This window comes from Natator depressus, chromosome 10 (assembly GCF_965152275.1).
Source record: "Natator depressus isolate rNatDep1 chromosome 10, rNatDep2.hap1, whole genome shotgun sequence".
NCBI lineage: Eukaryota > Metazoa > Chordata > Testudines > Cheloniidae > Natator > Natator depressus.
In genome coordinates this window covers 27,174,016-27,190,644 of record NC_134243.1, presented here as the reverse complement: position 1 = coordinate 27,190,644, position 16,629 = coordinate 27,174,016, and the positions used below count along the sequence as shown (strand labels likewise).

Genomic DNA, 16,629 nt, shown 5'->3' with positions numbered 1-16,629 from the left:
TGTGTCCATGGACAGATGATCACATAGCGAAAGAAAGAACTGAAGAGATACCATCATCATGGTGGGTATAGGAAATATACTTTCAGAGATTATATAATGCTTCAGATTTCCATTCCACTCTGATTTCCCAAGCACCCTTAACACTGAGGTGGGTCATGGAGTTTAACATAGCCAAATTGGAGAGAGGTACATATCTTACCTTTTACTAGCTGAAAAGCATATCTAGTAAAAAAAGCATATCTAAAAGAAAAACATGAAAATTCACCAGTAACATAAAGGTGCCACCCTAGGGAGAGAACAGCTGAATCTCTGGTACTGTGTCCTGGAAAAACAATCCCTGTTTGCTGTTGACCATTGCTGTATGGCCGTACCCCATATACACACACACAAGATGGTTGTGCTAATAAAATGGTCCTGGACAGTGGCACTAATTCATTTACTAATTGGACATATATTGGTAGCTGGGATTCAGACTTTTATCAGGGTTCAATATGGTGCATATGAAGAGGACACTGGGAATATATTTGTCTCTTGTGCATGAGGTTGTTTGCTGGAGAAAAGAGATCCTACCATCACTCAAGGAAATAATACAAATCCCTGAGCTAACCCCTGCTCTTTTCTTCTCTCTCTCTCTCTCTCTCACTCTGATTCTGTCCAAGAAAAACTGTTCTTTTCCCCCTTTCATGCTTTCCTTTTGGGAACACCCTTACTTGGGAAAAAGTTTGTTTTTAAGTGAAATATGAGGCAGAACTGGCTTTGCAGTTACCTTCCAAGAACAGGAGGAAGGTACAGAATTTTCTGTGTCTGAATTTGGTTGAGAAGTCAAATGGTCCAAGTCAAGTGTCCCAGTCAGATGATTAAACGGCAAGAGAGAAAGCTTGCAGTGTTAGTCAATTAGTCCAATGTGGCTGGATGTCTGATTCCCTGTGGAAAAGCCTGAAACAGCTGTTTTTATTATCCTTAACTAGAAAGTGCTAGCAGCAAATCTATAAGAATTATCCTGCATTGTTAAAGAAACCTAGTGTATTTGAGTTGGAATGTAAGTTTAACAATACAGTTAATACTGTTTATCCAGATTTTTTTTCTGGGGATTTGGGACATTTGTAAATAAAAACTCACCTGTTGCATTTCAGTCCTGCCTCTAACTTCTTCTATCCGGTGACAGCCCATGACAGATTGGCAGTAAAGTTGAGTTCTTTGGGGCTCTTTGTGTTGTCTTAGCCTTCTTCTCTATTATGTGATTTTAATTAGAAATTTAATCATTTCTGAGACTACCTCTCGAGAATCTAGACAAGTTCCTTTAATAGTGAAGCATTAGCTTGCTTAAACTGCCGCACAAAAGTAAAGCCTGGAAGCATTTCTGAAATATTTCCCTTGATGGGCAGGAGGGATACCACAAAATAAAGATGGCAAAATAATTTCAATTATAAAGAAAGGGTAAAGTAAATTTAATGTAAAATAGACAGTGTTTTTTTTTTTTATTGCCTAAGTTTGCTATGGGTATTAAGCAACTTTAAAACACAATTTTTATTGCTGTTAACTTTTCAAATTGTAGGAAAGATTAGACTCACACTCTCTCTCTCTCTCTCTCTCTACTGTAAACTGCAGTTGTCAAAAAAAACCAAAGTACTGGAGGTTTAGGGTTTTCCATAACTTAGAATACAATCATCTTATTTTAAAAATGAAAATGTTCAGCTTGCGACAACTTACAACGTAGCATTTCTAATGTTTTTTAAACAGCTATTAATGTAGTCAAGCTGTGTTTTTTCTTCTTCTGTGTGTAATCATCTGCTCAGTGGTGCACTCTATAACTAGTAGCCGGAGACAGAGGAGTGGCCTGCTGTGATTGATGGGGCGAGGCCTAGCAAACTGAAAGAGTCCCATCTGGATTAGGTTTTGGGAGCAGTCAGATGTTGAGTGGGAGGTCAGTAAGGCTTGCATTAGCTCCCCCTCCTTCAACACCCCTATCATCCACACTCATACACACATTACACAGCTCACACGCCCTCATCCATAATTGATGCTTGCTTTGGGCAGATGCTGCATGGCCTGGGACTAGAGCAGCTGCTAAGTTTATGGAGGATAAAGAGAGCAGGATGGTACAGCAGGTATTTTCACTTTATTTTCACTTGAAACTCTGATTTTAGTCAAGCAAGGGCATTTCTTTTATTCAACTGTACCACTGCATGAAAACCTCTTCTAACACATATTTTGTTGCTTAAGTCATTCTGCCAGGCGAGCTACAGCAGTGATTATGTGTGTCTGCTGTGCTTGATATGTCTAACTGAGCCGTTCTTATAACCAGCAGGTTTACAGAGTAATTTTGCATTTTTCTTCTTTGTTTCCATGCCCTGAGGATATGATGCAGTTTGGCTCATTTAACTATAGTATGAGAGGCTTTCTCTGGATGTGAAATATCTCTTGCCAAAGAAACAGAACACAATAAAACTAAAATAGAATAAAACAAACAATAAACCGTTAGTTAGACTTTAAAATGTGGGAAACCTTAAAGGTTTTTAGTGAATAAGTACAGTTTTATGTTGTGAATATGTGTTTAAAAAGAAACACTGAATAAGTAATATTTTCTTTGCTCTTCTTCTTTTGTGTATAAACATGACAAGCTTGCTTTATTATGTTTTGTCATTTTTCATGCATTTTTTAATTATAAAAGCCTTTCAGAGCTGAAAAGAGAGTGATGAAAAAGAATGTGGAGATTTGAGATACTCAATAGGAATGTTTTAAAATTCAGATCTTTTGTGTTTTAAGTATAATAATCTATGGGATTTTAGAAAGCCTTCACTTGCCTATATCATACTAAGGCATTTTTTTGTTCTGGTATAGCTCAGCATTTAAGTAGAAAGCAATAAACTGGATTTTATACACTGCCACGTAAAGCATATTTTGGAGCTGAAATGTGGTTTTCATTAGATTTCAGGCCAAAACATTTAGCAGAGCCTGACTGTCTGCCTTCCTTTGTTCTTCTTTCAGCTGCCAACTACTACTTTATTCAACCACACACAAAAAAATGAACATTAAGGGGTCATTTAAACTTATAGAAAAGTAAAGAGATTCAGAGTTAAGTCTGAAACTATAACTTCTGTCTACCCTCTTGTGCCTAGTTAGAGTTCCACATTGCCTGTGTACTGTCACCCACTGTTTTGAGGCTGCTCCAGTGCCTAAGATCATGGTCTAAATTAAGAATGGAGTTTCCTGTCACTTTAAGGAACATTTCATACCTTTAAAAAATAACTTAGTAGATTCCATTTTTCAGTTTCATTTTGTTTTCAATACTCTCATTAAAATGTCATTTTAAAATACCCTGTTAATATGCTGTGGGGCTGGAGGATAACTTGAGATTCACAAAGTCCCATTCAAATTTAGATCAGTTTTGTGTAGTCTAGATTTGGCATTCACATTTCACAACAGTATAAGTAAGGATCTGTTAGTTTCCACTGTGTTAACCTTAATATGAATTCACATCTTAAACGGTAACCAATTTGTATGTTACGTATCTTAATATTACAGAATGTGTTTAATCGTATGGGACATGCTAATGCATTATGGTAATATTATGTGCTTTGAATATGCATATACTCATTATGGATCCAAAATGTAGAGATTATTTAGACTAAATTTTAAAACTAAAAAACCTGCACTTGTAATGGCATGTGCAGTCGCTGCTTTTAAAATCAGAACATCTCAGCATTATTATCATGATCTGCATAATTATAAATTCCTGGCTTACAACAGAATGTGTATATGTACATACACACCCACACATATAATTTCTTTATTTTACAGTGGACAACTATATTTTTTAAATTAAAACAAAAATAAGTTCAATGAAAGAATAACACCTGGGCTGATACCTGGCATGCCAAATTTCCACTTCTCCCTGAATATATAGGGGTTATTTATATGCTGACCCTTCACTATTTCCTTACTTTTGGCTGGTGCCACTTTAATAAGGGAATCGAAATCTCAGTTTAGCAAATCTAATGACTGAGGTAGAAGACTCTCAACAGTGTTAAGGTGCCTGAATTTTCATTGTATGTATGCCATTTTATGGCAGTACTGAAGTGAAATGTTTGAAGGTGCTGGTAAGAAATCATATAAAAGCTCAGTGCTCTTAATTAAATATTTGCTGTAATTAGCACTAAGTGTGAATGGTACAGATATTAATTAGGGTCTCATGGAACTGCTGTCAGTGTTAATGAGAAACAGTCAGGGTCTCAGCAACATCTGTTTTAGAACTCAAGGTAGTATAAAAACCTTTAGTAGATCAAAAGCATCTGAACATTAGCTGTTGGTCCCTTTGTTGCCATTATTGTTCTTTTTTTAATATCTGCTGACTGTAATGCCATGTCTAACCACCGACATGAAGGAATAACTCATGGACCAGGAATGACCAGCTACTGTGCTTCAAAGCAATACAGTCAAAGTAATTTAGTAGGTAGAAGAATTTTTTATGCTGCTGCTTCCATGCTCCCTGGTTCCTATCACTAAACTCTGTCCTAAAGTATTTGATGTTTACAGTTTAAATATAGAACTTTCAACAAATAAAAAAGTTCATACTCATGGCTATTACCTGTGAAGACACATGAAAGAAGCCAATCATTGCTCAGTTTTAGTGTGCATGCTTTCTTTAGTGTGCATTTTTGCCATGTACAATTAATATTTTTCATAATAGTTAGGGAGTATTAGGTAAAGAAATTAAAAAATGAGTTTTCATTTGTATATATGAATGAAGGAATGAGTAGATACATTCCTCTACTAAATCGAATATACAAGGTATTTTTCCTGTTTTTAAACTTAAATTGTTGCAAGTTTTAGTGTAAAAATACTTAACTTTTCATTTTGGCTTGTACTTGTAATCCTAACAATACCATTATTTTACACTTTCAAAGCACTGTACAGTCATGAAGTAATCTCACAACACAGTGCAGTATAGAATGTAAATGTTGTTTCCATTTTAAAGATGATAAAGTGAGGCAGAAAGTATAAATGATTTGCCCAAGAACACACACTAAATTAGTTGAAGAGCTGGGATTCACATTCAGAAGTTTCAGACTCCTAATCCCTCATGCTTAATTCACTACAGCATATTGCCATTTAGTTAGGAAAAATATGTGTTTTCTCCTGTAATATGTAACCAAAGGCTGTTGAAATATATAGGCTAGTGAATCCTCAAAGGTTCTGAGTTCTGTTCAAATGATCACTCCCATATTTAGATGCTTATTTGAATTAGCTGAAACTGGTTGGAAATCTTCTTAGTTGTGAAATTCCACAGTTATACCTCAGTATTTCAGTATTAGCCACGGCCTTTGCTGAAGCGAGCAGGTGCAAGGATTAATGAAAACAAAAAATGTGTGTGCACATGCGTGAGCGTGTTTGGTGGAACGTGGCTGAATATTTCATAATCCTCCCTTCCCTCCCTACTTTTGCACATTCAGTGGGGAATGAGGATGATCTTGACCAGTGTCTGATGGGGCAGAGCTCATGCTGGGCAAGTCAGGGTCTGGTCCCTCCCTTCCTCAGGTCCCTTTGTCTTCTCTTTGGCAGGACCTGGCGAGTTGGAGCTAATCAATTGGTGTGCCCCCTCCTCCACTTATTTATACTCTCCTGGGGCTTTCAAATGCCTCTTGCACCTGTTAGCTGTTCTCTTTCCCTCCTCTTAATTAGAGCGTAGTAGCTACGTTTTTTAGGATGCTGCAGGCCTTACCAATCACTTTTTTGGTACCAGGAAATAATTTTTCTCCTTGGGCCTCATTGAGGTTCAATGGGCTTTTTTTTTTTTTTTTGGAGCTGGGTGAAATTTTTTTGATGAGTAGTAAATTAGCCAGAAAATACATATTTTGAGGCAACAAAACTGTAAAAGCAATTTCAAAAAAAGTTGAAAGTTAATTTTGAAAGCAAATGTTTCAACTTTTGGTTTTGAAATGGTGTTTGGTTTAGAAATTGAGCTAATTTAAAATACAAAAACAAAAGAGTAAAAAAAACCACCCCAAGATGGAACAAAAAAAAAGGGGGTGGGGGGGAATTGTTTGGGGTTAAACAAAACATGTAGTTGGACCCAGAGTAACACTTTTTGGTTTTCAGGGTCGTTTTTGATTCTGCCCCTGAAATTGAGCCAAGGCTTTCGAATATGTATAGCCATCCCCAATTCCTTTCTATGGTGATACTGCAGATGTACTGGTGTCCCCTGACACTGCTGTCTGTAGCATCATGATTTAGGCATACCTTAAATAAATTCACAAGCATGTTTTGTAAGAAGATTTTTTTTTCAGTGTCATAATGTATTCATTATGGTCAGACCCATTTAGCCAGAGACTGTTGCAGGTATTTACGTCAAATACCTGTGATAGGTTAGCATTTTTGACATCTGCTTGCCACAGTAGAATTATATCAAAGCTAAAGCTAGATCTAATTGTCCATACAAGATATAGATGCTGCCATTTGGTCTTTTAATTGTAAAGGTTTATTTTTAATACATAAATGTAAAATTATTCCTAGCAAAATGATAAGGCATTTTGAGTTCTTCCTTTAAAATTTTCTGACCCATTACAGTGTAAAGTATTTTTAATATTTTTCTCAAATGGATTTTAAACTGATGTATTTCTAGTCCCATATTTTTTATTTTGTGTTTCTAAGCTTGAATCTAATCATCCCATTGCATTTGTGCTCTACAACTGAAAGGATGAACTTTTACTTAATAGATTACACATTAAATGAGTGATGAACATCTGAGAGAGTAGCATTTTAGTACAAATATTTAAAACTGAGCACAGTGGATCATCTATTTTCAAACTCTCATTTGGCTGCATCTTTTCAGAAATCTAGAAAACCATGAGGAAGAATGCACTAGGTGATAAATATACCAAGCCTCTTTCAATGCCATCAGTGTTTTTTGTAACTTTTGGAATGAGTGGAATTATTTACTATAACTTTTCCTTCTTAACGGCTGGTTTTAGTAAAAACATATTGGCTACATTAATTATGTTTTGGCTAAACTATCTGTTCCTTTGACTGAATATACACTAGGGGTTTCAGTTCATGTAGTCTTACCTGGTGTTAACAATCAAATTTTAAAAAGGCCCACGGTAGAAAACTACACTTTGCTTCTCTAAAGTCAGAATTGTAATTGGGAGTGGCAGAGGAGGGAATTAAATCAGATGGGATACACTCTCCAGGGGAAACAAACATCCATTTAGAAATCTTGGAGAATATCCTCTTTATTTTCTAAATTATTTTTTCTTTACTTTACAGGGTAATCAGGAAGCTACAGCACCTCCTGACACAATGGCGCAGCCTTATGCCTCAGCTCAGTTCGCTCCACCACAGAATGGGATCCCGGCAGAATACACAGCCCCACACCCCCATCCAGCTCCAGACTACACAGGCCAGACCACAGTTCCAGAGCACACGTTAAACATGTACCCTCCTGCTCAGACACACACTGAACAGAGTGCAGCTGACACAAATGCACAAACTGTCTCCGGCACAGCCACAGTAAGTTCAGGTTTCTTATATTTTTGACGATGTATATCTCAAGTTACAAAAATGTGTATTGATAAAGCTCTTTCTTATGTTGCATCTACTGGTTTTAAACTTTAATTTTATTTATGGTTATTCAAAACAATATAGGGTCCAAAATAGGTTCAGTCTTTTTTCTTTGAACTTTGAGGGTATTATACTTCCACTTGTGGTGCCTCTCGTCAAGCCAGCGGGTGGAGTAGTATCTGGTGGCACTTGTTTTCAAAATTTTGTTCCTTTTTGAATATCCAAACATGCAAAATTATACATGAAGAACAAATATTTAAATGGTTTTATAAGATTTAACCTGTTTAGAGCTGGGCACAACATTCATTTGAAGGAAAACAGTGAATTTGTTTTACTGATATTTCTGAACCCTTCTTATTCACTTTTCACAAAGGTTTATTTGAATACAACTTTATTCTCAAGAATGTTCGGAAAAGGGATAGTGTTGCAAATACTTGTGCAAATATGTATTTTCATGTGAATATTCATTATGAGTATCTGCAACAAAAGTGCTTGTGCAGCCATCTTGAAACCTTTTTGTGGGTTTGGAAATCATCAGATAATGGAACAGAAACAACACCATGTGGCTTAGCCACCCAGTGCGTGCAAACAGCAAATTACAAATCGTGACTACTCTAAGTAATAGTATGCAAATAAATGTTAGGCTTAGATGTTAACATAAATAAAAATTGGTGTCTATTTGTGGAACTATTAAGAACTGAAAAAGGGAATCCATTTTTCAAATTTCTGTCTTTCTTGACAACTTTTTTTAAAACTAATATATAAATGTGTTAAGGGATCTAAGTCAAGGAGTGACCAATATTTGATGCTGAGCTCCCACCCTCTGAAAATCAGACACTTTAAAGGTGTCTCCCAAGGCAAACAACCAAAAACTGAGACTCTCAAAATCATTATTCACTTTTGAAAATATTGGCTGAAATCTAAAGATTGGTTTATTAAGGTCCTGGTTTGAGGGCTGTCCCTTGAATCTGAAATAGAAGGCTTGGGTTTTTTCCACCGTATTTTTTTGTGAAGGGCGCAGTTCCTTTAAATATTTCTGCCTCAAACCATGTTATCCTTTCATAATAGCTGATGCTGCTACACTTCCCCTGGTTGTAGGAAGATGAGAAAATGTCTCGTTCAGAAATTAAAACAAATGCTTCTCTGTGTATCATCCAGCAGCATCCAGAGATGCTCTAAAAATGTGCCACTGATGCCCTTCCTGTATGCCTCCAAGCATTACACAGAGACACCAATCAATGGGTTGTTCTGAGGGTATTTAAGCACCTTACCATGTTACTTCTACCATTACCTAAATATTAGTGAGAATGAAAAATAATACCATTTAGAATGAGTATGCACAGTGTATAATACGTTCTATATACTATGTACAGGAACAGAGGACTTGCCATAACACAGCAGACTAGTGGTCTACCTAGTTCACTGCTGTATTCTTTCTGACATTCACCAATATTAGATGCTTCTCCGGAAGATACAAAATACAGTGTCATGGACAATTATGAAAACCTACTCATATGAGAACTTTCTTCCCAATCTCCTCAATAAGAAGCCACCTTGTGGCCCAGAGTATTGGAAGCTATATCCTTTCCAAACACAAAAGTTTTTGTCCTGTTTATTATAACTGTGGATGTTCTCATTAATGTCTAGTTCTTTTGGGAATCATACTAAACCTCTGGACTCAAAGGTATTGTGATACTTAATTCCAGTTTTAGGGTTGTATAATAAATGTTTCCTGTTACAGTTTTAAATTAATGAAATTCAAAGCTACCAAAACGTCTGCTTGTTCTTCTATTATGGGAAAAATTAACTCGGAACAAGTTATTTACTTTCTCTATTCCATTAATTAATTTGTATACCTCTGTAATGTGACCTTTCTATTCACTTCTTCACTAAGCTGTTCATATACTTGTATAATGTCTTCTGTTATTTCGATCCCATTCATTAAATAGCATACCATTTTGTTTGCTGTTTTGATCACTGCTACACGTTGGGCTGATCACAGTGACACCCAGCTCAGTCCCTTCATGTTTGTTTCTTTGGAATTCCTGGATTTATACCATTCAGTCCTAGGATGAAATCCTGGCTGTACTGAAGTCCCTGGAAAACTTCCTATTGACATTAGTGGGGCCAAGATTTCACCTCTGGTGACCTGTGGCTTTTTAAGTGTGTTTGACTGCCTCATTTATTATCACCTCAGTCTGACAATCTCATTGTTTTTAGTAGGAAAGAGCACAGACCTGGAGTAGGTATTTCCTCAACATCCTCTGTGGAAAAGAGTGATGAAAAGAAATCATTTAGTTTGTCTTCAGTGGCCTTATATTCCTCAATTACTCCCTTGAATCTGGTGTTCCAGCAGATGCAGTTGTTCCTTTGCAAGTTTCCTCCTTCTGATACAATAATAGAAATGTTATTTCTTTTTATGCCTTCGGCTGTCTGTTTTTCCTAGTTTTCTTAGTCCTGCAAATGTCCAGGTTCCACTTTATTGAGTGTAAATATTTTAATTTCCTTGCTTTTGACTTAATCTTTTTGAAGAGCTACCTCTTTTTTTTCTGAAATCCCCATGTAAAATGTCGTGTAATAGTGAAAGTTGTTGGCACAATACCTCCATAGAGAAAGATTAACTTAATTATATTGTAATCATTGTTACTTTTTAAGGGTGGCAAATCTGGCCCTATTTAATACTTAATACAAATGCTATTTAATGTGAATTGTCTTGTTGCACTTACATCGGATCTTAGAAATTAGAGATGGAAAAAATTTATTTGGAAATGTAGGCCGTCCCATATCCAAGCTGGTTTGTTGCCTACACTATCTTTTTAGTGTAATTTGGATTTAATTTAGAAACCTGTAAAAATAATATCATTTGTAAACAATTTGTAAACAAAGTCAAAACTGTAATCAATTGACAACATATGGCATTTTATATTTGATATAGTACAAATAGAGATTTACAAGAAGTGAATTCTTTAAGGCTCTCCACTATTCAACTGAGCCTCAACATTACTTAATTGCTTAAAAATCTCCCACAAATTTCCAGTCAAATCTTTTGTTCAAATTCGTTATGGGGTATCAGCTTCTATAAACTGTTATGATCTACCTTATAAATTGTTAGCACTTTATGGCTTTCCATCGTATTTGTGAACACAGTATAAACATCATTCAAAAAGATACAAGCAGATGGAATGTTGCACCCAGGCAGAACCCCAGTGATTTCAGTGGGGTTTGTGAGGGCTTTAGGATCCACCTGTATGCATCACTTTGTGGATTGGTGTCTAACAGTACATGTTGTTTTTAATCAGAAAATGTAACATTACAAATTAATACAACGTCAGCACTGTAACTCAAAGTGATGTTCAGGTCTGAAGGAAAAGATGCCTTAGCTACCAGCAAAATATTGGGGTAGTGAATTTCCGGACTTTCTAAATTCCAGGGGTAATCTGGTTGTCCACTGGAGCTTTTGGTTGGTAGCTTTCAGATATTTTTAGGTAGCTCTCAGATGTTCAGTTGTGTAATGTGCAGTCTGACATGAGACCTGTTTGAAAAATTGACGAGGCTGGCTATTCACAAAGGAGTCCTAGCTGGATAAAAATGGGAGGTTTAGTAAAACAGCGATTGGAGAGAAGCCAGTATTTGAAATGATGGTAATAATTCTAATCCGTATGCACAACTGTGTATTTAAGGCTGTGGATCAGACTGTAAATTTAAGAAGTATGTTAGTGTAATGAAAAATGACTATTACAACTGAAAACAATGTTAATAAAATATCAGAAAGATTCCGTGGGGATTTTTGAAACTGCTGAAAAGAAATGCCTTCTATCACCCCTGCAAGAAGTGATCCATACCAAACTTAAAAACATTCTCTCTAAATTAGTCGTCCCGATGGCTCTCTCAGTGCATCAAACCTTCTCTCTTTTTGTCTACCAGAGTCTCAACCTTTGGGGCTGGGGCTGACTTCACTTTGTGTCTTATACAGCCCCAAGTATAATAATGTTAATATTGTTAGTATTTGATGTAGGACAGTGAAATTTATTTTGGGTCATTTTATCAGAAAATTGGGTAAAATCCTGGCCCCACTCCCATGGCAACACTCCCATTGACTTAAATGGGCCAGGATTTCACCCATCAACTTTACTCCAGATTTGAAATTTCCATATACGTGATTCTAAGCACTAGTGCAACAGTAAGTTTAAAGGCTTGGTCCATTAATGAATAAACTCTAGGGGCCTTATTTAATGTTGCCCTGCACCTTGTGGAGTCATTTACACCAGTTGTAAAGTGAGTATAAAATGCTACCAAGCCAGAATGGTGTAAGTGACTACACAAGGTGCAGGATATCAGTGACTCCTGCCTTAGGAGATATGTAACATTTCCTGTATCGTTTAGATTCAGACAAATACTACACTTTTTTATTTTTTTTTCTTTTATAAAAATACAGTCTTTTTTGCCATGAGTTTTACGTTAATGGATCCTTTCCTCCTCTCCCCCTGCTCCTGCATTTTTTAGTCCCTAAATATTGTGCCCCACCTCCTTATACTCTTCCTTCTTAGAGTTTCAGTCAAAGAACGCAGATGGTAATGCACTGGTGATTTTCCTTCACTGGTTGCTCCTGACTTTCTAGCAGACTCCTAAACTAGTTTTGGCAGCCTTGAAATTGTCCTTGTTGATGAGTTGATCAGACCTGCCATGTCAGACAGGGATGCTGTTTTCCTTAAACATAGTTTTTAATTCTGAGGAGTTTATGTATTTTTTTTCTGGTTGCCAGTAAGGCTTAGCACAGTGGAAATCCCTCTTGGTTCTTATCTCAGATTGCTTGTTAGCCAAGAAATAATAATTTCCTGAGCATGAGAAAATTAGCAAATTTTTCAGAGACACATTCCTAAGCAGGGGCCAGTCAGGTCTTCCTGGCTTCTTGCTTGAATTTCCACTTTGTAATTCAGAAGTTTAACTCATTTCAGGGAGCCTAATCTTGCAGTGATCATTCATGCAAATGGGCCTGACTTACTGAGCATAGTCCCACTGGCTTCAGTTGGCATACTCATGGGACTATGGGTCACAGGATTGGGCCAAAAAGTATATTTTCCCATATGATGGGGTGTACACACCCTACGCTGTAGCCACCAGGAAGGGGTTAATAAATGGGTTATTTACCTGACTAGCTGTGACTAACAGACTGATTAACCACAGTTGGGATACAAGGCTGCAGCTCAATTAGAGGAAGACAGCTACCAGAGTGTATATCTACATTTCAGTTCGGAGCAAGCCTCCCAGGCCAGGTCAGCTACAGCTCATGTACGCATGTTAAAAAGAGTTGTGTGGATGTTGCAATGCTGGTGGAGGCTCGGGTTAGCCACCCAATCCATATTTTTTGTTTTGTTTTGTTTATATGGGCAAACAAATTCTATTCTTGGAGAGCTGGATCACACTCTATGAGTCATATTTGTTGGGCCAAAGTGCTCGTGGGTCCATTTGCATGGCTTGGATTGACTTTGGTGGGAGTCATCTAAGGGCATAATCTGGATCTAATTCTGCCTGTGTGATACAGTGGACACTAGTAAAATCATTTACTGCTTAAATGTGTTATGTTTACTGGAGTTCCGCAATATTTCTCATTCTAAATATCAGGAATGTCTCAGTAGAAATATATACCATAGCAAGGTAAGCATTGTGACGCTGCACTCCATGATGTTTTATGGAAATGTGCTTATGAGTCTGAATATAATGTAATTGGAATATGCTTTATGCAAAAGGTCTCTTGTAAAGTATCATTACAAAGCTTATAATCTTCTGAGTGTGTTCATCCTATCTGTATGCATGTATCATTCTTGTATCTGAAGCTAGAAATATAAAGCATAACTCTGAGGGCCAACTGTTATTATGCAAAGTGTGGGCAATTGATGGTGGTTTAGAATCTCGATAGCTCCCATTGACTAGGACAACTGGTTGTAAATAGTCTGTTTACTTGCAAACCTTCCTGGGGGTGCATGCAGGCCAGCCCTGGAAGAACGGAGCCTGGGATCTCACAGGACGTGACCATGTCACCTGATACTGGAATCCATCTTAAACATGGTGCTTTTTCATTTAGAAGGAGGGGTGGGGACCCAGAAAGACAAAAGATTCCCCCTTGTGCCAAAGTGAGCTGAGTAAAACAGATTTATTTGGGGCTTGGATCCCATTGGGAACTGGGTGTCTGGGTGCTGGAGATAGGTGACCTGCTGAGCAGTTTTTGGTTAAAGTCTGCAGCTTTGGGGGCATGGACCAGACCTGAGTCTGTGTTTCAGCAGGCTAGCATGTCTGGTTCAACAAGGCAGGGTTCTGGAGTCCCAGGCTGGAAGGAAAACAGGCTCAGAGGTAATTTCAGCATGTCAGGTGATAGTCCCAAGCGGGTCTATGTGACCAAACCTGTCACAGAGGCATAGTCTAACAGGATCTGTGCACAGCTGATTGCTTTGAGACACTGGTAGTGATTTTAAGTGAATTTTAAGGGTCGTGGCTGGAGAACAGATAAAGTGGTTATTGGTTTGTTATTTTCTGTTTGTTTGTTTGTTTGTTTTGGGTGCGGAAAATAAACACAAGAAAGCAGGAAAATGACTACCAGTGAGGCAGTTACAAAACTAGAGCTGGCCAGACTGGAAGCGGAAGAGAAGGCAAAGGACCGCGAGTTTCAAATGTGGCAGCCAGAAATGAGGTTCAAAGAAGCAGCTGCGGCCAGGGAAACCATGGAGGCAGAAGCAGCCAGACAAAGGGCTGCACACCAGCAAGCCCTGGATTTAAAAGACAAAGAAATTGAGGCCCAGATTGCGACCCAGAAGCATGAACTGGCTGTAATGGAGTGGAAGAGACAAAACCCTTCAGCAGCTGGCTCCACTTCCCCAAAAATCCACAAACGGGAATGGTTATGCTTGCAATATGATGAATCCAGTGATATTGCTGAATATTTCATCACCTTTGAGAGACTGTGCACTCTCCATGCGAATCCTAAGGATCAAAAAATGATCACTTTGGTTGCAAAATTGACTGGGAGAGCTCTGGATATATTGAATAAGATGCCTATTGCTGATGCGTCAAACTATGGTAAATTTAAGGAACTGGTTTTGAAACAGTTCCAGATTATATCTGAAACCTACAAGGTAAAATTTAGGAGTCTTAAGAGGGGATTAAGTAATGTGGCCTATGTAAATGAAATGAGAGATTTGTTAGACAAGTGGGTGACGGAAAAAACGCATTACGAGCCTTGAAGGAATGTGTGATTTGGTTACTCAGGAACAGTTCCTGAATATGTGCAGCGATGATGTAAAACAGTATTTGTGGGACAAAAAGGTGGCTGCAGTGGGTGAATTAGCTGGGTTTGCAGACTCTTATGAGCAATCTCAAGCTGCAATTAAACATAAACCACTGGCCAAGGGGTGCAGGGTTGGGGGAAAGCAGAATCACCGTTTTACCCCTGGATAAAAGGAGGCTAGGCGTTCACCTTCCCATTCCCCTGTTACTTGTCCCCAGTCTCCTGTACAAGCGGAGGAGCCCAGAAGGTGGTGCTACCATTGTAAGTCCACTGAGCACCTGAGTTATAAATGGCCTTGGCTGAGTGGAAACAGGCACCAGGTAACACCTGAAGCTGCTGCATCTCAGAGCACAGGGATAGCCCAGGCTACTACTACTTACCACACAGGTTTCAGAGTAGCAGCCGTGTTAGTCTGGATCCGCAAAAAGAAAAGGAGGACTTGTGGCACCTTAGAGACTAACAAATTTATTTGACCATAAGCTTTCGTGAGCTACAGATTTATATACATAGAGAACATGAAACAATGGGTGTTACCATACACACTGTAACGAGAGTGATCACTTAAGGTGAGCTATTACCAGCGGGAGAGCGGGGTGGGGGGAACCTTTTGTAATGATAATCAAGGTGGGCCATTTCCAGCAGTTGACAAGAATGTCTGAGGAGCGGTGGGGGGTGGAATAAACATGGGGAAATAGTTTTACTTTGTGTAATGACCCATCCACTCCCAGTCTCTATTCAAGCCTAAGTTAATTGTATCCAGTTTGCAAATTAATTCCAATTCAGCAGTCTCTCGTTCGAGTTTGTTTTTGAAGTTTTTTTTGTTGAAGAATTGCAACTTTTAGGTCCGTAATTGAGTGACCAAAGAGATGGAAGTGTTCTCCAACTGCCCCCCAACCTGAAGCAAATACTCACCAGCAACCACACCCGACACAACAGAACCACTAACCCAGGAACTTATCCTTGAAACAAAGCCTGTTGCCAACAGTGTCCACATAGCTATTCAGGGGACACCATCATAGGGCCTAATCACATCAGCCACACTATCAGAGGCTCGTTCACCTGCACATCTACCAATGTGTTATATGCCATCGTGTGCCAGCAATGCCCCTCTGCCATGTACATTGGTCAAACTGGACAGTCTCTACGTAAAAGAATAATTGGACACAAATCAGACGTCAAGAATTATAACATTCAAAAACCAGTTGGAGAACACTTCAATCTCTCTGGTCACTCGATTACAGACCTAAAAGTTGCAATTCTTCAACAAAAAAACTTCCAAAACAGACTCCAACGAGAGACTGCTGAATTGGAATTAATTTGCAAACTGGATACAATTAACTTAGGCTTGAATAGAGACTGGGAGTGGATGGGTCATTACACAAAGTAAAACTGTTTCCCCATGTTTATTCCACCTCCCACTGTTCCTCAGTCGTTCTTGTCAACTGCTGGAAATGGCCCACCTTGATTATCACTACAAAAGGTTCCCCCCCCTTGCTGGTAACAGCTCACCTTAAGTGATCACTCTCGTTACAGTGTGTATGGTAACACCCATTGTTTCATGTTCTCTATGTATATAAATCTCTCCACTGTATTTTCCATTGAATGCATCCGATGAAGTGAGCTGTAGCTCACGAAAGCTTGTGCTCAAATAAATTTGTTAGTCTCCAAGGTGCCACAAGTACTCCTTTTCTTTTCACACAGGATTTGTAAAGGTTGCTTCTACACCTTTGCTCATATGCAGTGAGCATATGCATGCTGTTAAGTTTAATGGCAAAGTGCTCCAAGGTTGG

The 16,629-nt window shown here is 38.2% G+C and overlaps 1 protein-coding gene across 40 annotated transcripts in view; it reads left to right on the top strand.

Annotated features, from left to right (window-relative positions):
- Window positions 1-16,629, top strand: part of RBFOX1 (RNA binding fox-1 homolog 1) — a 2,406,891-nt gene that overhangs the window by 2,191,768 nt on the left and 198,494 nt on the right. For 37 of the 40 annotated variants that reach the window (XM_074965499.1, XM_074965501.1, XM_074965500.1 and 34 more), the window contains one exon: window positions 7,267-7,509. In XM_074965499.1, coding sequence (XP_074821600.1) covers window positions 7,267-7,509 — 243 coding nt within the window. Of the gene's footprint in view, window positions 1-1,950; window positions 2,109-7,266; window positions 7,510-16,629 lie in introns of those variants that run through there. The other 3 variants (XM_074965534.1, XM_074965533.1, XM_074965527.1) reach the window with 2 other exon arrangements.